This window comes from Panthera onca, chromosome B4, assembly GCF_046562875.1.
Source record: "Panthera onca isolate mPanOnc1 chromosome B4, mPanOnc1 haplotype 2, whole genome shotgun sequence".
NCBI lineage: Eukaryota > Metazoa > Chordata > Mammalia > Carnivora > Felidae > Panthera > Panthera onca.
This window is the reverse complement of record NC_138345.1, coordinates 64,254,320-64,275,855: the sequence shown is the minus strand read 5'-3', so window position 1 is coordinate 64,275,855 and position 21,536 is coordinate 64,254,320. Positions and strand designations below refer to the sequence as shown.

Sequence of the window (21,536 nt, the reverse complement as noted above, 5' to 3'; positions counted from 1 at the left end):
TCGAGCCCCATGTTGGGCTCTGTGCTGACAACTTGGAGCCTGGAGCCTGCTTCAGATTCTGTGTCTCCCTCTCTCTCTGTTCCTCCCCCACTTGTGCTCTTTCAAAAATAAATAAATGTTAAAAAAAAGTAAAAAAGAAAAAGAAATATAACAGAATGCAAATATTCTTGCCCCTGTGCTCTAGGGGCCTAAAACATAGAATAAGACACAGGCCGTTGCAATTTATAGTATGAGTACACAATAAACTATAAATCCATATTACATGTTTAAGGAAAAGAATTCACAAGGAACCGATTACTTCCTGCCTTTGCATACAACTTCAAAACAATAAATTATAGTCTAATTTAATTCTTCACAATTTCCATAAAAAGGAGAAATTCCAAAATGTTTGAATGAATTAAAATATCCCTTTGAACTTAGAATTTGGGCATTTCTGAATCTTTTGGAATTAATAGCGTTTCAAACTGAAAACTAGCTTGACACACCGTAAGAAGAAAGAAAAATGTTAACTGACTCAATGCATGAAATCAATGTGTATTCAGGGACTGCCTGTTTGATGCACAGCACATGGTGTATATATATATTGAAGCCAAACAGAAAACATACCATTAAAAAAAATTTTTTTTAATGTTTTATTTATTTTTGAGGCAGAAAGCGACAGAGCATGAGCAAGGGAGAGGCAGATAGAAGAAGACACAGAATCTGAAGCAGGCTCCAGGCTCTGAGCTGTCAGCACAGAGCCCGATGCGGGGCTTGAACTCACAAACCGCGAGATCATGACCTGAGCCGAAGTCGGACGCTTAACCGAGTGAGACACCCAGGCACCCCGAAAACATACCATTTTAAACAAACTGTTAACCGCAGCTTTTCAGAGTGTGTAAAAATACTCAATACTAATGAAAAAATCCACTACTAATGAAAAAAAATCCATTGCTAATGGGATGTTCCTGGTTTTTAACATTTCCTTTTGTGCTTAAAATGGACAGCTTGAACTTTCTTATGCAAAGTGCCAACTTCTACTGAGATACCTGGATTCTTTTTATAATTGAAACAATGTTAGGATAGAGTAACTTGTTAATGTCTTGATTCCAAAGTAGTTTCTTATAGGTTTTAATTGAATTTAAATTCAGATTAAAATGAGAATTTACTGATAAAATATTTTAGCGTATTCTGTAGCTATAACTCAATGGAATCTTCAGAAATACTATCGATTCAGAAAATTATCCAAAATGCAGAAATTGATCTGGGGAGAAAAATGGCAGTTTAATTTTTTTTTTTAATTTATACATATATTCATATAGAACCGTTAAGCTTAAGTTGTGAAAATGTAGGTGTAACAAATTGGTAAGCATATGAGGCCAAATGGTCAGTTATCCAAGGGGAGGAGAGAAGGGAATAACAGAAGAGCAAGATCTGAAATAGAAGCACAAACTCATTTATTATTTGTGAGAAATGCCCCCAAAGACTCAGTTCTGTTTGTAGACTTGTTGGTCCAGACTGCACAAAGCTTTTTCAGAAGTTAGAAACTCTAAGTATCTTCAGCCCATGAGTAGATTTGCTGATGTCTGCATTTGCTACATTCTCCATGCTCCCTAACTTAATTTTGTAAATCAAAAATCTTGCTTCCAGCCACAGACATCTTCACAACCATTCCCTGAATATATCATTCTATTCTTTGACTTTCTACCTACTATTCTTTCTGCTTGGAAGTGTTTCTTCCTCTCCTGGAAAACAACTCCTCATCCTTTAAGAACAAACTCAAGTAAAACTGCTTCCATGAAGTCTTTTTTTTTTCCTAACTCCTTTAGGAAACATCAGTTGCTTCCTCGGCAATGTTTCCATAACTTCTATTACAGCATGTATAATATCAAACTGTAATGATCTGTTTCTTTCCCAACATTCTTACCAGTTTGTGAGTCCTATTCTGAAGGGCAGGGACCATGTATCAGTCTTCTTTGAATGTTTAGCATCTAGCACAGTTTAGTACACAGATGCTATTTCATAAACATTTGCATATTTCAGAAGACACTGTGCATACAGAAAAACCCGAAGTCTATGAAAAAACTCATAGAGAATGCAGAATGTCTATTTTTAAAACAAGAAGATTCCCCCTTTTCCCTTTATGACAGAATTCTTACCTTAGTCTTAATAGTGAACATTCCACAATGTCTAAACATAATGGATGTCATCTGCAGACATCTGAAGTTATTTATGGCACATAAGCATCATAGCGTTAGGGCCAACATCATTAAAATGTAAACTAAATGCATGGCTACAAATGTGTTTTCATTTTATTTACTGAGACCATAAGGTTTGTGATGCTAATGTAATGCAAATGGTACCACAAACCACTGAGAAAATAAAAATTCAGCCAGGAATGCTTTGTATTCCTGTATTGCACTGAATTCCTATGATACTGTTTATACCTCTCAATGACATGTCCTACTCTGCAAATAGTTAACAGGCATGTGTTGAACTCCTACTAGATTACTTGGTCACTTAATTGGCATCCTTATCTACCACCTGCCTTGAACTATGTAATCAATGAATGCTCATTCACAAATTAGTCTTTCATGGCTTATCAACCATGCCTATCTATACTTCTGCATCATTTAAGCGTCTTGTCACTTATAGATCTAGATTTCTAGGTTGTTCATATTCAATCTTCACGAAGAAGTCAGAGATGCTATTTGAGTGGCTTGAGCAAGAATGCCCAGGATATTAGGTCCTTGATAAAGGTTGTCTAAGCCTTATCTAATGTGGTTTTTAGTGATATGGTATTGGTTTTTTATGATTACTCTAAATAACTGGGTCTTTGGATTGTGGTAGTTTATGGTAGCAAATTATTTTTTTTTAAGTTTTTACTTATTTATTTTTGAGAGAGAGATAGAGCAGGGGAAAGGCAGAGAGAGAGGGACAGAGAGAGAATCCCAAGCAGGCTCTGCACTGACAGGGGCTCGAACTCAGAAACCATGAGATCATGACCTGAGCTAAAACCATGAGTCGGACACTTAACCAACTGAGCCACCCAGGCGCCCCACAAATTCTTTCATTCTGACCTCAAATTGGAGTCAGATCTCTCGCAAATTCTTTATTCATCCTAATCTCTTCTATTTCCTTGAAGTGATGGCACAAAAGAAGGTCCTAATTTGTCCTTAGATTTATATAAAACATGTTTACATGTCCTTAGATTTATATAAAACATGTTTACAGTGCAAAGAAATTACTGCTTGTGGGACAGACCTCCCAATTATATCAGGGGATTTATGGGAACTAAAGACAAAGACGCTAGAAAACTGTACTGTGGATGACACAATATTGGTGTGGCTTCCCTCATGTAAGGGTAAAAGGAGAAGGAGCATTGCATCTGAAATTAACTGTCACCCCCCAACACCAGCACTGCTTACATTTGCAAGAAGGCATTTGATGCTTTCCCTTTATCAACACCCTTTATCAGCACCCTTCTCAAATGTATCTTTTAAGGTTTATGTTCCAGAGAAACTAAACAGAGGTTAAAAATATTTTCCCATCTATATTTCACAGCATTCTCACCCCGGTAAAGCTCAAGGGTGGAAAACAAATTCAGTCACAGAGAAGATCTAGGAATTAGTCAGGTAGGGTCATGTTGTAGCATTCCTGCTTATTCCAGAAGGACAAGATCTATGCTTAGGAAAAAGTTTCCACAGCTTAAGCTAGGTGATGAATTAACATCGCAACTGAACCTAAATTTCAGATACGTGGTCACTGGCAGAGCTCGTAGACATTCTATATCTCTCTCTAGAGGGCTCCCCACTGCTTGCTCTGGGGCTTGCCAGAGTGTCTCCCTGGTATATGCTGCCATGCCAGCCCATTCAACCCCCCTCCATCTCCTGTTTCCACACTCAGTGACTGCTGGACTCCAGCTAAGTACTGCCTGAATTGCCTTTCTACATCTGCAACTAGATCTTCCTCTTGGATCCTGCTTTAACTTCCTCACCTCGACCTCCCCTAGAGGGGCATAGCTACTCTCCTGTATCATCTACTCACTCACTGAAAAATAATTATTACATTCTGATCTGGCACTGAGACGTAGTTTGATTTATTACTCTGCTGACCAGGAATCTGAACTCTCACCCTGATGATAACGAACACTAAAACCATTAAAGAATTAACTAGTTAAGAAAGCGTTGGCTAGCATGTGTTGTCTGTAGAATGAGATCACCTGTTTGTTGGCTTTCAGTACTGCTCTCAGTGTGGCAATCTGCTCCCGTTTGGTGCTCAGCAGGGACTTGAGCTTGAGGATCTCTTCCATTAAGGCTTCCTTGTCTTTATCAATCATGGGGGCCAGCTCCCGTGCTGCTGCTCTTTGACGAGACAGTTGCAAGGACCGGTCCACAGCTTTCTGCAGATGTTTGATTTGGTCCCGAATTATGGCATTAAGGTTGTAGATATTCATTGGCTCTTTGCGGATGTCACTTGTATCCAATACTGGAGATGATGGTGGGGCAGTAATAACAGGAGAGATTGTGGGGGTCTTGGTTGGACTTGGTTCTTTGCTGGCCTCTGTGTTTTCTTTTGAAACTGGTTCAGATGAGGTCCTTGTTTCTACTGGGGATGACACACCCCGCCTGGCTAATCGTGGAGACAAAAGTCCCCTGGGATCATCAGGCCCTTTCAGGCTGCCACTACGAGTGACTCTGCTTTGCCTATAGTAGTCCAGCATGACCCTGTTGGGGGTTTCGTTATTACACAGACATACATGGTGGTAAAGCTGGGCTAGCTCCTCACTAAATGTCACCAGCTCATCTTGGGCTGTATTAAGGGTATTGTGATTTTCGTTAGCTATGCTGGTCATCTTTTGCAACTCCTTCTCCATGTGGGCCATCTTCTCTCCACTCTCCTTGGTGGTCTTTTCAAGACTTGTAACCTGCTCATCATACATTTGGATCTTACTCTCATACTTGGCTTTCTCATCAGTATAGTTTTCTACAGATTTATTATATTTCTCCTTTAAGGCCTTAATTTCAGCTTTCAAATCAATCACCTCAGTTACTGCCACCCTATACTTGCATTCAAGGATCTCTAAGCCATTGATGTCCACCTCATAGTCATGGGCCTCCTCCGCTGAGTCCCGGCCCTTCTCCCCATCCAGCTCAGCCTTGAGTTCTTTGCTGCTCTGTAGGCCTCTCATGGCATTAACGTGTTCTGTTAGCCGGTGCACCCGTTCGTGCTGCTCTGTCAGCGCCCCCTTGGTGTGTTCCAGCTGCGTCTGTGACTCCTGGAGATTGGCCAGAAGAATGGCCTTTTCCCGCTCTACCTGTGATGGCAAAAAAAAAAAGTGTCTGAATGATTTCAATGCAATGCCAATGACGCACTTGATCCATTCACAGTCAGGCATGTATACATTTAAAATAACTGCAGCAGAGCCAATGTCTCCATTATTGCAAATTAAATTGGAGTGTTTTCTTATTTCAGCAGTTCTGGTAAGTCAATCAGTCTAAAAGTACATCATTTTAAAAGAATTATGCTATGCATATTTACTCATCCAAATTCTCATGCATTATACACATACACTCATGAAACCTGAATGTTATCCAAACAATCTTATTTTTATCTTAACATCTTGCAGAAAACACAACATGACTTCAAGAGATGGTACTTAGCACTGTCTTTATTCTCAGAGCCTTGGAGAATATATGCTCCTAAGTTCATGTGGGATAAGTGACTGTCTCAAGGCGCCTATGAATCATCCTTTCCTTCTGAGAGCTCAACCAAAAATCAGATTTAACACCTAAGGCTTTAACTTACTAAATAATGCTGGGAACACTAACCATCCCCTTAAAATAAAAAATAAGCATTTGATCTCCAAAACAGACATGCTCAAAATTTGATAGATCTTAATATAAAAACATAGAGTTTTAGGGTTAAAAGAACAATTTATAAACCATTTCAATTCCTTCAGTCCAAACAGGAATTTTAAAAATTAGCAATATATTTGATTAACATGACAGTTTTGTTATTACATAGGTAGTATTATTGTATATTAAAAAAATTCTAATATCAATGTAAAATACTGTCTCATTAAACATAAGTTTATAAAAAGGCACCCAAGTGGCACAATCGGTTAAGCATCCAACTTGTGCTCAGGTCATGATCTCATAGTTCGTGAGTTCAAGCCCCATGTTGGGCTTTGTGCTGACAGCTTGTGGCCTGGAGCCTGCTTCGGATTCTGTGTCTCCCTCTCTTTCTGCCCCTCCCCCACTCGTGCTCTGTCTCTTTGTCTCCCTCTGTCTCAAAAATAAATAAACGTTAATTTTTTTTAAAAAAGCATAAGTTTATAAGAAATTATAATAGGAGAATTTTTTAAGTTTATTTATTTGTTTTGAGAGGGGTGGAGTGGCAGAGAACGAGGGAGAGAGAATCTGAAGCAGGCTCCATACTGTCAGCACAGCACAATGTGGGGTTCGAACTCCAGAAACCTGAGCTGAGACCAAGAGGCAGATGCTTAGCCAACTGAGCCACCCAAGCACCCCTATAATTGGAGAATTTTAAAAAGCATTTCCTGGGGGTGCCTCACTGGCTCAGTCAATTAAGCATCTAACTCTTGCTTTCAGCTCAGGTCATGATCTCACAGTTTGTGGGTTCAAGCCGTACATCAGCCTCTGTGCTGAGCATGGAGCCTGATTTGGATTCTCTCTCTCCGTCTGTCTCTGCCCCTCCCCCTGCTCTCTTTCTCTCTCAAAACAAATAAATATTAAAAGTATATAGGGCACCTGGGTAGCTCAGTCGGTTGAGAATCTGACTTCAGCTCAGGTCATGATCTCATGGTTTGTGAGTTCGAGTCCCATGTTGGGCTCTGTGCTGACAGCTCAGAACCTGGAGCCTGCTTCGGATTCTGTGTCTCCCTCTCTCTCTCTATCCCCCCCCTCACGCGTCATGTCTCTCTGTGTCTCTCAAACATGAATAAACACTAAAAAATTAAAAAACAAAAAGTATATATATATTTAAATACATATTTGTGTTAAATATATATATTTAAAAGAACATTTTCTTCCCTCCATTCAGGTAATCATTATGAATTAAAAGTTTTTACGTGATTATGACATAAATGTGTTTTTAATAAGCAAATATTGATATTGTTAATATTTGATATACTAATATATAACATAATAATATAATACATAATATAATATATTCTATAAATACAGTATCAATATATTGATATTACTAATATATTGATATTATTATTTAAATATTTAAATATTATTTAAAGATAACAGCTTGATGTTGAATATTTTTATAACTAAAGTAATTTATCAATTTGAACTTTAAAATTTTCCTGAATCATACATTATATCCCTCCAAACTTCTAAATTCCTAGGGGTTAAATAAAATTATTATTATAATAACATGATAATATCAATTATTAAACTATAATTAATATTATATCAGCATATTATTTTAGGAGATCCATAGCTATCTATAAATTTGTAATACAGTAGAGTAATATTTTTATGATTCTTTGTGATACTTGATATCCTTCATATTATTATATATAGAGAGTCTTCACTTAAGGTTCTAATATGTATTAATTTCAGTGACCATCGTTAGTTAAAACACCAGTCCCCCAAAACACAGTTTGAATTTTGATGACTGGTACATCAACTGTGAACAATGTGTAAGGTATAAACTTTGCTGCTTCAATATACAAAATCATTACATAATAACATCATGACCAGTGAACAATTACATTACTTCTTCCAAAGTCTTTCAGTGATTGGTCACTGCATATCTGTTATTCAGTTCATTCACAGACAGCAAAGTGTAGTTGTGTTGTCTCACCGTCTTCCAGTGATAAACCCACATGATGTTTCACAAAAATAGTCCAAAGAGGGCACTGGGAAAGAAAGAAAGAAAGAAAGAAAGAAAGAAAGAAAGAAAGAGAAGAGAAAGGAAAGAGAAGAAAGGAAAAGAAAAGAAGGGAGGGAGGGAGAGAGATGGAAAGAAAGAAAAGAAAGGAAGAAAGGGAGGGAGGGAAAGTGAAAAAACAAAAAGAAAAGGAAGGAGGGAATGAACAAGCAGCAAAGAAACAAAGAGAGACACATTGGAAGTGAAATCTGAATTAAACATAAATGGAGTTACAGGAGAAACGGTTGAATTTGCGAATATTGACCCTGATGCCATTTCAAGGAATTTAGATATGCAGCCAAGGCAATTTGGTGATGGAGAGGTATCGATATAAATCAAAAGAATAGTTGTTACAAAAAGGATTAAAAGGTTCTAGAGGAAATGACATGGGCACACCTAAAGGCACTCTCAGAGATATTTTCAGACACTGAAAGTGCAAAGGATAGAATGTTGAAAGCTGATCCAAACTTATTAGTATGACAATTTAACAAGGCATAGAAAAGATTCTTGTTCCGATAATAAATTATGTGATGAGAGGGTGGCAAGATCAAACTATTCTTGATAAGTGTTTGGTGGGGAGGAGGCACAGTTCGAATTTCTGTTTCAAAAGCTTGGATATCTTTAATATTCTATAAAACATAAATTTAATTTCCCTAGTTTATTTTGGGGAGGGTTAAATTTTTATCTCAAAGATAAGTTTTTTACAAGGAAAACTTTAAATATGTTTCTAATTTTTGGATTACAGTGTACTAAGTAGTTTTACTATTTTTTCAATTCTTTATATATTTATAACCAACAATAAGGGAGTTTTGAATGTTCTGATAAAAAATTTTTAAAGATCACAAAACAAAGAGCACCTGGCTGGCTCAGTTGGTAGAGCATGTGACTCTTGATCTTGGAGTCATGAGTTCAAGCCCCACATTGAGCATAGACCTTACTTCAAAACAAAAAAGAGAGAGAGAAAGAAAAAAGATCATAGTACAATTGAATTTTCTCCATTAATTATGAGTTTGTTTTGCATGGTTTCAGTTTACACAATCATTTATGACCCATCAATATCATGCAAAACAAGGACTGCCTGTATAGTACACTCATCGTTTCTCGGCCTTTTGTCTAACATCAAATGTATAGTACAGTCATGAAATTAGAATTAAAAATACAGTTATGTTATCTTATTATTGGAGCCTTCTAAGTCATAGCTTTGATTTTATGACATAGTGCTTGCCCATATCTGGAACACAATCCACAAGGTACATATTATGGCTATAGAAACCAAAATATTCCAAAAGAATAGTATTACAGGTTAAAAAAAAAAAACCCAACTAGGCTGTAGTATCAGAGAATTCGACTCTAACCTTGGCACCAACATTTACCTAACTCTATGACTCTGGGCAAGTTTCTTAACTTACAAAAGGATGATTGAGTACGATAGTGAATTTAATGCTCCAGGTATTCTAATGTTAGCCATTGTTAACATTTGGGTAACTGGTCATTCCCATGACCAAAATATTTCTACACGGCAAATGCCTTTGTTTCACAGATTTGTATCTGTATTTGCAAAAGCAACTATTTCATTTCAAAGTCAAGACATATTTCAATACAAATCCTCCTGGTTGGGTTTCATTAGATATAACAAACTGTATCACCATAGCCGAAGATGAATGGACTTATCCAGACTATTGGGCAATAATTTTAAATGAAAAATGCAGGTAATTATGTAATGTACTTGATGAAAAGCCAAGTCAGTTGAATTTTTGATAAGGGAGACAGAAAATCTTCTAAATATTCTATTATTGATATTGTAGATAATATCAATGAAAATGTATTATTTTAGGAATTTTTTTCTCTTGAAAACTAAGTGTATTTACTCTGAAAAACCTAAACATCATTTGATTAGTATATATGATTACAACAGACAAAGCTGTTTCCAAAAAGCCTTTGAATAAAATAAAAATTGGACCAGAACAAAAGGCACTAAATATGTCTCAACCTTGTTTTTAGAGTAAACAGTGTTATAATACATGAGGTGATACCATTAGGAGAATTTCAATCTGTACTCTGCCAATTCTGATTTACAAATAACATTTTCTAAGGCTACAAGGTAAATCTGTCAGGTTCTTCATGATAGTCTCTCCAGAAAATATCAAATAGGACATTGTCTCTTTCATGTCTGTATTTTCCACATACAGTATTAATTATCACACTCAGTATATTTCTGGTGGAATCACTTGAACAGAGAATGATACCAAAATTTACACACACGCACACACACACACACACACACACACACACACACATTTTTTCCAGACAGTTATGGTTGGTCTGTTCCCCCTCCAATGATAACTAAATTGTGGATAATTTTATACAACTTCAGCATGATATTTTCGCTTAGCTATTGAGGTTTAGAGTACCTTAAATTATATTTGGATTTCAGAAGCAGTGCACAAACTAAGACATGTAAAGCATTTCAAAGATTAAAATTACTATTCATTTTAAGGGTACTATTTTAATCTCTATTGGTGAAGAACTTATCCAAGGGAGACTTGCTCTGTTAATTAGCATCTTCCATAGTGACTAAAATCTTCATCTTCTATAATCTTCATCTTCTATCTGGAACTGAGTATTTTATTTTTTATGGTAGGGCGGGTTGTTTTGCCAGAAAACTTGAATGCAGAATTTGTGAACTCTTTAATCCAGTATAAGTATACAATATATGTTAACTATTATTATTATTGTCATTATGTCCCATTAAAATTTTTTTAAGTAATCTCTACCACTAATGTGGGACTCAAACCCATGACCCTGAGATCAAGAGTTGCATCCTTTACTGACTGACTGAGCCACGTGTCCCTCCCATAGAAATTTTTTTAATTTCACTGTATGTTTATCTTTTAAATGAACACATTTATATGTGTTGAATACTGATAGCTCTTTTGTGGAAGAACAAAAGAAAAGATAGTCAGAATTTGCACATTCAAAGGACTTTTATAAGAAAAGAAATCAAAGCTGCTTATATGCCATTAATTTTCTTTCTCTTTCTTTCTTTTCTTAGAGAGAGAGAGAGAGAGAGAGAGAGAGAGAGAGAGAACGTGTGAGCAGGGGAAGGGCAGAGAGAGAGGGGGACACAGAATCCAAAGCAGGCTCCAAGCTCCAAGCTGTCAGCACAGAGTCTAACACAAAGCTTGAACCCACAAACTGTGATATCAGGACCTGAGCTGAAGTTGGATGCTTAACAGACTGAGCCACCCAGGTACCCCTATATGCTATTCATTTTCATAAAGTCTTTATCCTGGTCAACTGACTCTCAATTTGAATGGATAGTGTGATTCTTGTAATGGTATACCTAGGACTGACATACACAAATAGAAATCAGAAATAAATAATTTATTCTTCTCTGCTTGAAGTAAAACTATTCTGGCAATGCATATCTGTTCCCTGACAAACAAGAACTATGAAAAAGTTCAATCTAGTGAAATATCAACTGGAGGAACAGAGTTGCCAAAGGACCACGCAATTCCATTCCTAAGCATATACTGGAGAGAATTAAAACATATGTGCACACAAAAACTTGTACACAAATGTTCATGCCATTATTCATAACAGTCAAAAAGTGGAAACAATTCAAATGTTCATCACTGGTAAATGGATAAATAGAATGCAGTATATCCAAATAATGGAATATTACTTGCCAAGAAAAGAGAATGAAATACTAATATATGTTATAACATACATGAACCTCAAACATGTTATGCTAAATGGAAAAAGCCAGTCATAGGGCGCCTGGGTGGCTCAGTCTGTTGAGGGTTCAACTTCAGTTCAGGTCATGATCTCATGGTTTGTGAGTTTGAGCCCAGCATTGGGCTCTGCTGTCAGCATGGAGCCCACTTAGGATCCTCTGTCCCCCTCCTTCCTGCACCTCCCCTGCTCATGCTCTCTCTCTAAAATAAATAAACATTGAAAAAGAAAAAAGAAAAACTCAGTCATGAAAGGCCACCTGTTGTATGATTCCACGTACATCAAATGTCTAGAATAGACAAATCTATAAAGACAGAAAATAGATTAGTGGTTGCTCAGGGCTGGAGTGGTTAATGAGTACATGGTTTATTTTTGGTGTGATGAAAATACTCTAAAATTGACCGTGGTGATGGTTGCACAACTCTGTAAATACACTAAAAAACAATGAATTATACCCTTTAGCTGGGTGGATGTATTTTACGTGAATTATATCTCCAGAAAGTTCTTAAAAAATGACATAGACTCCCTTGCTGTTGTGATAATAGATGCCCTTTTATGTTTTGATATATGGCAGGAAAAGTAAGGCTTCTGAGAAATTCATTTGCTTATAAAGCTTATATTAAAGGTAATCTTTAATTATAAAGTCTGTAATCATTTAATGAGTTGTCAACTTTGTCCTAGGAAACTGTATATGTCACTTTAAGTTTTAAAAAACACAGAGCATCTTCTTATAATTAATTTCTCCCCATAAATATTCTGTAAGTCTTTTTAAGCACATATAATATTTGATTTGATTTGATTTTGGTGACAAAAACATCTGTGCTTCAGTTTCCCTATCTGTAAAATGAAGATAATAATACTATCTATCCCATACAGTTGTTGCAAACACCAACCAATTAATCAAATATATATAAACTGCTCTGAACTCTTATGGGACATATAGCAAATTGACCACTTACCATTATTATAGGAAAAACTAAAATTGTTTTTAATAGAGTGGATTAAATATAATATGAATCTTTATTCTTTCACAACCATGAGGATACAACAAAATATCAGTTTCAGCTTCATAGAAACATTGTTGTTTTGTCACATTAAATGTAAAATATAGCTAGTGTGATACTGAAAGAAAAAAATCCAAAAGTTTTCCCCTTAGTTTGACCAAGGAGAAAACTCTCTACAATGTGACGTTAGACAGAGGCTATTTATTGAAGGCAGAAATATTAGCATAAGCATAGAGACTCCTTTAAACAGATTAAGAAATTTAGTTTCCTCAGACAGGATCTACTTATTTTCATTCTAATAAAACTAATTAAGTTACCTGACCAGCACTGGAAAATATCAATTACAGTTGGCCCTTGAACAACGCAGCATTGTTTGATTGGAAGCCTTACCAATAACATAAAGTCAATTAATACATATTTTATATGTTATTTGTGTTATACACTAGTTTTTTTTATAATAAAGGAAGCTAGAGAAAAAAAGTTACTAAGAAAATCACAGGGAAGGGACACCTTTACAGTACTGTATTGTATTTACAAAAAAAAATCTGTGTGTAAGTGGACCCATGCAATTCAAACCATGTTGTTCAAGGGTAAGCTGTTTAATCTGTTTTAAATAACCGAGTCTTGAGGGCAATACAACTGTCAGAGACACTATTTAAATTGCAGTTGTCCTAGATTTTCATATTAATTATTGCCATTTCCCAGCAGATGGCAGTATGACCTCTTTAGAAATGGACCTATTTTTTTTTTTTTTTTTTCCCTAATTCTAACAAAGGCCTAGAGACTACTGATGGGGCTAATTTATTACCTTCCTTTTATAGATGTGTCTCAGAGAAGTAAAACAACTCACCCATCATTCCTGATACCCAAGGCAAAAACAGATTTTTTTTCTTTTCAGAACCAAGGCAAATAAATACCCATAGATGGGAAAACATAATTAACATGCATAGATGGAAACTTGTAAGATAAGAATAGGCCAATAGGCTTTGACCTGGGTATGCTGTTTACAAAAGGTTTCTTTAATTCTCAGGAAGAATAATTTAAAAGCTGCATATTCCCTGGTACAGGGTGTTAGATCCCTGCCTGTGCCTCTCTATGTCTCCACAAACTGTCAACATTAACTAAGCACAGGTGTTCAATTTGAAGGTGCACAACTTTCTCTCAGATGCGGTACTTTGGACCCTGGCCAAAAGAAATCCTAAGAGACAAGTGAATTATGAAAATACAAGCTGGGATATCCAAAGTATTCTGATGTTAGAAGCTGAGGTACACAAGACTGAGAACTGCCTGAACGGTAAGTATGGCAGCTGTAATGCCCCACGACAGCCATAATTTCAAAATCACAAGTGGCTTTAAATAAAAGTTGTATCATAACTCACTGGGTAGTGATATTCAGACAGCCCTAGACTCCTCAAGCAGCAAAATTACACCTGCCTGATGAAAGCCTTTTTCTGGTCCTCATTTTCTCCTCTTAGAGTGAACAGTCACATGTTTCACTACAAAAATGTTAATAGTGGGGCGCCTGGGTGGCTCAGTCGGTTAAGCGTCTGACTTCGGCTCAGGTCATGATCTCGCGGTCCGTGAGTTCGAGCCCTGCGTCAGGCTCTGTGCTGACAGCTCGGAGCCTGGAGCCTGCTTCCGATTCTGTGTCTCCCTCTCTCTCTGACCCTCCCCTGTTCATGCTCTGTCTCTCTCTGTCTCAAAAATAAATAAACATTAAAAAAAATGTTAATAGTATTTGATCATTCACTGCTGCACCTGATCTCATTAGGGATGTCGCAAAATATATAGTATATGCTGTATATTACCTTTCTACATTCTGAACATTTCATTCAACACATTTGGCTCCAAGCATTTCAGATAGTCACACGTAAAGTACATCTGATTGCTTGCTCCTTGGGATGTCCAGACAGTGGTGCTGACACACAGGATATGCTGCAAGGTGCATTAAGAGTACTGCTGTGTATCAGAACTGTCATATTATTTTCAAGCCTCATTAACATCAAAGACAACTGCAATTACTTTTCGGTAATGTATCCTGTAATGTTTTTATAATTTGCTTATTTATACAAATTAAACCCAAGGGGGATTCACAGCTAAGGAAAACCTATCCGATTATAAATTATGCATGAAAAGATACATTCCGATATACTTGTACTCAACAGTTTAAACGAAATACATTCTTAGAAAAAGTTAATGCATTTTTAAAATTTTTTTTTAACGTTTTATTTATTTTTGAGACAGGGAGAGACAGAGCATGAACAGGGGAGGGTGAGAGAGAGGGAGACACAGAATTGGAAGCAGGCTCCAGGCTCCGAGCTGTCAGCACAGAGCCCGACGCGGGGCTCGAACTCACGGACCGCGAGATCATGACCTGAGTCGAAATCGGCCGCTTAACCGACTGAGCCACCCAGGCGCCCCAGTTAGTGCGCTTTTTAAAAAATGTTGCTTACTTGGGGCGCCTGGGTGGCTCAGTCGGTTGAGCGTCCGACTTCAGCTCAGGTCATGATCTCATAGCTTGTGAGTTCGAGCCCCATGTCAGGCTCTGGGCTGACAGCTCAGAGCCTGGAGCCTGCTTAGGATTCTGTGTGTGTCTCTCTCTTTGCCCCTAACCTACTCACATTCTGTCTCTGTCTCTCTCAAAAATAAATAAACATTAAAAAAAATTAAAAAAAAAATGTTGCTTACCAAAAGACAGTGACTTTGTCTAAACCATAATTAGATGTTAGTGTTGTTGCTGTGAGACTGGAAGCTGTAAGCCCCCCATTCCTGTGTTGAGCCTGGTTTCCACAACTAAATGCGGGGCTAACTTTGGAACATAAGGCCGTGCCTGTGCCTCTTTATATCTTGACAAACTGTCAACATTAATTAAACCCTGGTACACTGTTGTCTGCTGTACTGAGGGAAGGGTTACCCGGCCAAGTCTTTCTCTCCCTAACTTTCTGCTAAATGAACATCCCTTTTCAGACCTCACGCTGACACTTCACTGTTACCTTCCTGTATTCTTACCAATGAGCACATTAGTCCCTTCTGAGATGACTCTCCCGGAGCCAACTGTCCAACAGTAAGTTAATAATACTAATAAAAGCTAAAGAGAGTGCTCAAGGCACTATGGAGTTGAAGTAGTAATAACAGTTCACAATTATGGAGTGTTTACGAGGCACTCTACACACATTAACTCATAAACCACGCCACTCTAATGGAGAAGGTAGTCTGTATCCCCATTTTATGGGAGAGTAAAGTGCTGTCTCTCTATAGGAGGATTCTCAACTAGCAGTTGACCCTTGGAGCATTTGAAACGGGTGGGGCATTTCATCATCGCGTTGCCTGAGGAGATGTAACCGGCACTTAATGGGTTGGGACCAGAGACGCTAAACCTCTGGTAGCTCACCAGTCACAGACAAGGAGGAATCATCCCACCCCAGTGCAAATGACATTCCAACCCGGAATCGCTCCCTTGCTGAGAACTTGTCTCTACCATTCTTTTTGTTACATGACTCATTTCTTTCAGAATTTTCTATTATTTCAGATGACATACAGGATTAAATGTGAGAGCAGCCCTGAGTTTGCAGCCCAAGGGCCGACCTAGTTGAAAACTGTTGTGCTGTTTTATGCAGAAAAGCCCCTCTTCCTAATCTACACTGCCACCCTAATAAGAAGAAACAAAAGTCTCAGCATGCTAACTTTTTATCCTAAAGCCACCAACGTGATAGTTTAAGAAAAATTTTATATTAATTCTATTTAATTTGGGGGCATGAATTCTTTTATTATCTGTCACATACAAATTTAAAATATGTTTGCTATCAATCTAGTTGTATTAGTGTGAACTGAGCAAAAAGACATAAAAAAATATTACCTATACAGAACTGAACTTTGCAGTCAGATAAAAGTCTATATATATTCATTTTCTTCCAATGGCCATGCCCTCTTGATTTCAGTTAAACATTGTGAAAACGAATTCTTTGCTAGTAGCCAAGAGCACAGGGCAGGTAAAGTGCACAATGTGTTAACTCGTGATGTAATATTAACAATAAACCTATAAAATTAACTTCACTCGGTCTCCAGATTTTTATTTATTTCTGCTAATTTCACTTTTTAGCCATCACTTCTGTAGAGGCAGAACATTATAATCCCTGTTTACCATAGAAATAAATGACTGCACAGTCCTGATGGCCTCTAACCAGCTGTATGCAGAGAAACTTGGGGGGTGAGGGGGTGGGTAACAGACCAAAGAGTTAATCACCTGACAAGCCTGTTGAACCAGATTCCTGGTTCAGAAGATTTGCATGGAGCCCAAGAATGTGTACTACAAAGAAGCCCTCAGATGATGGTGTTGGTGGCAGTGCCATGCTTCAGACGAGATTCCCATTAGCACTAGATTAAGGTATGGCAGGGAGGCAGTATCTAAACTAGAAAAGCCATTTCACAGTGAGATAAACTTAAAAGGCAGGACTCTTCACAAGATATTTGAATTTGAAGATGCTAAAAATTTAAGGCCTAGCTCATGTTGCAATAAGAACTCCTTGGTTTCAGATTTATACCTGCTCTGTATTTTGAATCATATGATATCCTGGCTAATTTGTAGACTGAAAGTCCTTCATGACTTTTAAAAGCTTCAGGGCGCCTGGGTGGCTCAGTCGGTTCAGCGACCGACTTCGGCTCAGGTCATGATCTGACGGTTTGTGAGTTTGAGCCCCGTGTCAAGCTGTGCTGACAGCTCAGAGTCTGGAGCCTGCTTCTGATTCTGTGTCTAGCTCGCTCTCTGCCCCTCCCCCCCTCATGCTCTGTCTCTCTCTGTCTCAGAAATAAACATTAAAAATAATAATAAAAAAAAAAAAGCTTAAAGTATTTCTGTGAAGTGTATCGTTATTCTTTAACACTACAGTTGTTTGTGGTGGAAAAGTCAGATCACTCATATATAAAGCTTTTGAATTCTTCTGTTAGAAACGCATCAAGAGGCTTCTCTCCCTTCACACCTGATCATAATCCACTTTGTGGCTCTAAGATATATTTCCTAAAGCCAGGCAAATGAGAGATTTCTTTTCAACACCTCTTCGGTTGTGTCTTTCTAAAATACTATACTTTCAAGGTTGCCAGGTGAAGAAGCAATATTTCAAAAAATAAGCTAGAGGTAAAAATGTGAGAAGAAGATATCACAAAACAGGCTCCGTGCAGCCTGCAAGAAGTTCACAGTAACAGAAGAGATTTTACCTGCATAAGTTGCTGCTTTAACTTCTGTATTTCTGAAATGTTCAGCTCACTGAATAAGTCAGAAACGGGGTGTAGAGACTCTCCTTTCCTTAAAGTGGGAGTCCGATAGTCTCCATTGAGTTTCACAAGGGGCCCGTGGATATGCCCATTCATTTTGTCGTCATTGTTCGGTTCACCCGCATCCTCCGCAAACTTGAGTCCATCGACAGAGATGCTAAGATGGTTGTCATTGAGGGTGATATACTGGGAGAGCTCCTTCCGCAGGATGTTCTTTTGTTCCCTCTCGTTTTTTAAGGTCTCAAGGGCTTCTTCCAGCTGGTGCTCTGCGATCTCTTTCAACCGGATGGCATCTTCCAGCTGGCTGTTGAGCAGCACGGTTTCTTCCTCAAATCGCTTAATCTCATGCTTTAGGCCTTCGTATTCAACCTGAATTAGATATGACAAAGAAGATTCATAAAACTAAAATTTGGGTCTTACAACACTGCCATTAACCATTCTAGTAGACCTAATTATGTAAAAAATTAAAATGTTAGTTTCAGGCATACATTATAGCAAGTAGACTAATATAACATTGTACGTTAACTAAAAACAAAATAAAAGAAAGAAACTGCGCAGTATAAATTGTTTCTTTACAAAATAAATCTCAAATCTCAGTACACAGTATATACACTCTTAAGGTAACACAGGACAGGTTCTTTGTATGTAAATTATATAATTTATAACATATTATTATTATATAATTTATATATGTAACATGATATATAATCTATATATATGTTAAGTTATATATATAAATTCAATTCTTAGCAGAGATGAAAAAGGTGTCTGTTTTTATGATTTCTTTTTATAGGAGCCAATGGCCAAAAGGGGGCATTGTTTGCCTAAAAAAAAAAAAACAAACCCCAGGAATTAAAACAAACGAACAAACAAACAACATAGTTTATCAGAATATTTACAACCAAGAAAATATTTTATCGTCACTATTATTTTGTTTTATTCAATTATTAATGATAAGGAAATTTTTATACTCAGATAAATTAGCAAAAATATCACAATAAGAATTTAATCTCAAGAAAATATGTGTGAGAGTAAAACAAAACAAAGAACAATTTTATGTGCTTACAGATAGAATCTGGAATAGCGGTACTGATTATCTAATAACAAATATATATATATATATAGTTATCAATGTAATATTCTTTTGAATTAGAATCAAATTGCCTGCTTAAACACTCTCTTGGCCATGAATGCCCACAAGTGAAAGAGATCCCTACTCTAAATCGACATGCCACTTTGTTTGTTTTCTTTTGTTTTGAATTTAAATTTTAGCAAATGATGAAGTTTTTGGGGTGAGGGTGGGATCCAGAGCCCACGACCAAGAAAGAATTCTTGAGACGTCTTTGGTGCAAAAATGGTGACTTTATTAAAGCACGGGGACAGGACCCATGAGCAGGAAGAGCTGCCCCAGACCCTGTGAAGAGACTGGTCATATATTTGGGAGTTGGGGGAGATAAAGTCCAGAGGAAGGTTCCAAAGAGATTTTCATATGCTAAAGAAGACTCACAGGATACTGGAGGCCTAGCTATTGTCAAGCTAAGATAGTTTTTCCCTCTAGTAAATCATTAGCATTAAGACAGCAGGGAGTTCCCGGAGAAACATTTTACTCTGCCTGCCTCAAGTATTTGTCAGTGGGCTGCAGGTTATAAGGAAATTTAGTTCTACCTGCCATTTCCTTCCCACATCAGTTAACATACAGTGCAATACTGATTTCAGAGGTAGAATTCAGTGATCCTTCACTTACAACAGCCAGTGTTCATCACAAGTGCCCTCCTTAGTACCCATTACCCATCTAGCACATCTCTTACCCACTTCCCCACCATCAACCCTCAGTTTGTTTTCTATCTCTAGTCTCTTGTGGTTCCCCTTTCACACGTCACTTTTTAATTTAATAACTCTTTTACCTCCACAGAGGTAATTTCCTCAGAAGGAGGAAATACTTGTTATGTACCTAGGCGTCCCTCACAGTGATTCAATATTCTTCCATCATGTTCCAACAGAATTCTGCTCTTCAACAAGTGTTTGCTGAATAAATTATTGTGGAAGAAAAAATAAACTAGGAAGGTAATATAATAAAGTCATTATATTAGATACTAATATAAACTATGTGTTTCGCTTTACATTTATCTTAGTGTTTATATTAAACTTCCATTTTAAGAAATACTAAAAAAAATTAAAGGATGGGGATCTTTAATTCCACCCTCCAACCCCTGTTCTTCACATAATCTCAGTGCAATGGCTTATCTCATAAAGGTTAGGATAACAATTTTTGTTATAGGTTTAGGTCAGATTTAGGTTTGGCTGATGTAACAGAGACCTAAGTAAGAATGATTTAGTCTAGATAGAAGTTTGTTTCTCTGTCTCATGTAACACTATGGATGTAGTCAGTCAAGGGCCAATAGGACTCTCTGCTCCATCATAAGGTCATCCAGGAACCAGTCTTCTTCTGTCTTATTGCGCTGTCTTCTACTCTGGCCCATATGATCTAAGGCAGTATGCCACCTTGATCATGTTTCAAGCAGTGGCTCAAAGTAAGGGGAACACCCCTTCCCTTTTTTTTAAAAAAAATTTTTTTTAATGTTTATTTATTTTTGAGACAGAGAGAGACAGAGCATGAACGGGGGAGGGTCAGAGAGAGAGAGACACAGAATCTGAAACAGGCTCCAGGCTCCGAGCTGTCAGCACAGAGCCCGACGCGGGGCTCAAACTCACGGACTGTGGGATCATGGCCTGAGCCAAAGTCAGACGCTCAACCGACTGAGCCATCCAGGCGCCCCCTCACCCCTTCCCTTTAAGCGCATGTCCCAAAAGGTGCTCATCACTTCTCATATACCATTGGGCAATACTAGTCATATGAAACTTATTTACAAGGGAGGTGAAAGAATAAGAATATATCTTTCCTCTGGGTAGCCTTATGCTCAGTTAAAACTGGGTAATACATTGGGAGAAAGGAATAATGGATAATGCTGGACAAACAGCACTCACCGTTATACAAGATCATTGGAACTTCACATGTCCATGACAGAATGGACTCAAATCATGGAAATTGCTTGGGATAACAGAATCTGTGTCCTTATATCATGGTTTCTTCTAGGCCTGCTTATATACTGTAAAGTTATCTTCCTCTTGACCTTCTCTTTTCCCTTCCCTGGACAACTCAGGATACCTATCACTTGCTAACCTTTCCTAGTATTTCAACCAATCCTCTGACTGCTCCCAAATTACATGATAGCTTTACATATGCAGACATTTCTCTAGTTTGCATTGTAGACCTTTTATTCTGTAATCCTTGTTAAACTGATAGCTTACGCCAGGGACTGTCAAACATTACTGTGACTTCTGGACAAAAGCTAGCCCACCATCTATTTTTACAAATAAAGTTTTATTAGAATACATTCAACCTATTTTGTCTATGGCCATTTTCATGCTACAACACCAGAGTGGAGTAGTTGGAAGAGACGCTGTTAGACATATACTAGGCCTGCAAAACCTAACATATTTACTGCCTGGCCCTTTATTGAAAAAGTTTACTGATTTCTGAGCTATACTTGAAGACACTGTAGACTTTTTTAGTTTATAATTCTTATTTAATTGACGGTACACTTCGTATAAGACTTGATCTCTTTGTCTCTGGGCAGCTTC

The 21,536-nt window shown here is 37.5% G+C and overlaps 1 protein-coding gene across 5 annotated transcripts in view; it reads right to left on the bottom strand.

Annotated features, from left to right (window-relative positions):
* BICD1 (BICD cargo adaptor 1) overlaps positions 1–21,536 on the bottom strand; it is a 252,906-nt gene that overhangs the window by 41,191 nt on the left and 190,179 nt on the right. For all 5 annotated transcript variants that reach the window (XM_060657982.3, XM_060657977.3, XM_060657979.3 and 2 more), the window contains exons 4-5: positions 17,838–18,263; positions 4,202–5,296 (exon numbers count right to left, since the gene is read on the bottom strand). In XM_060657982.3, the coding sequence (XP_060513965.1) occupies positions 4,202–5,296; positions 17,838–18,263 (1,521 nt within the window). The remainder of the gene's footprint in view (positions 1–4,201; positions 5,297–17,837; positions 18,264–21,536) is intronic.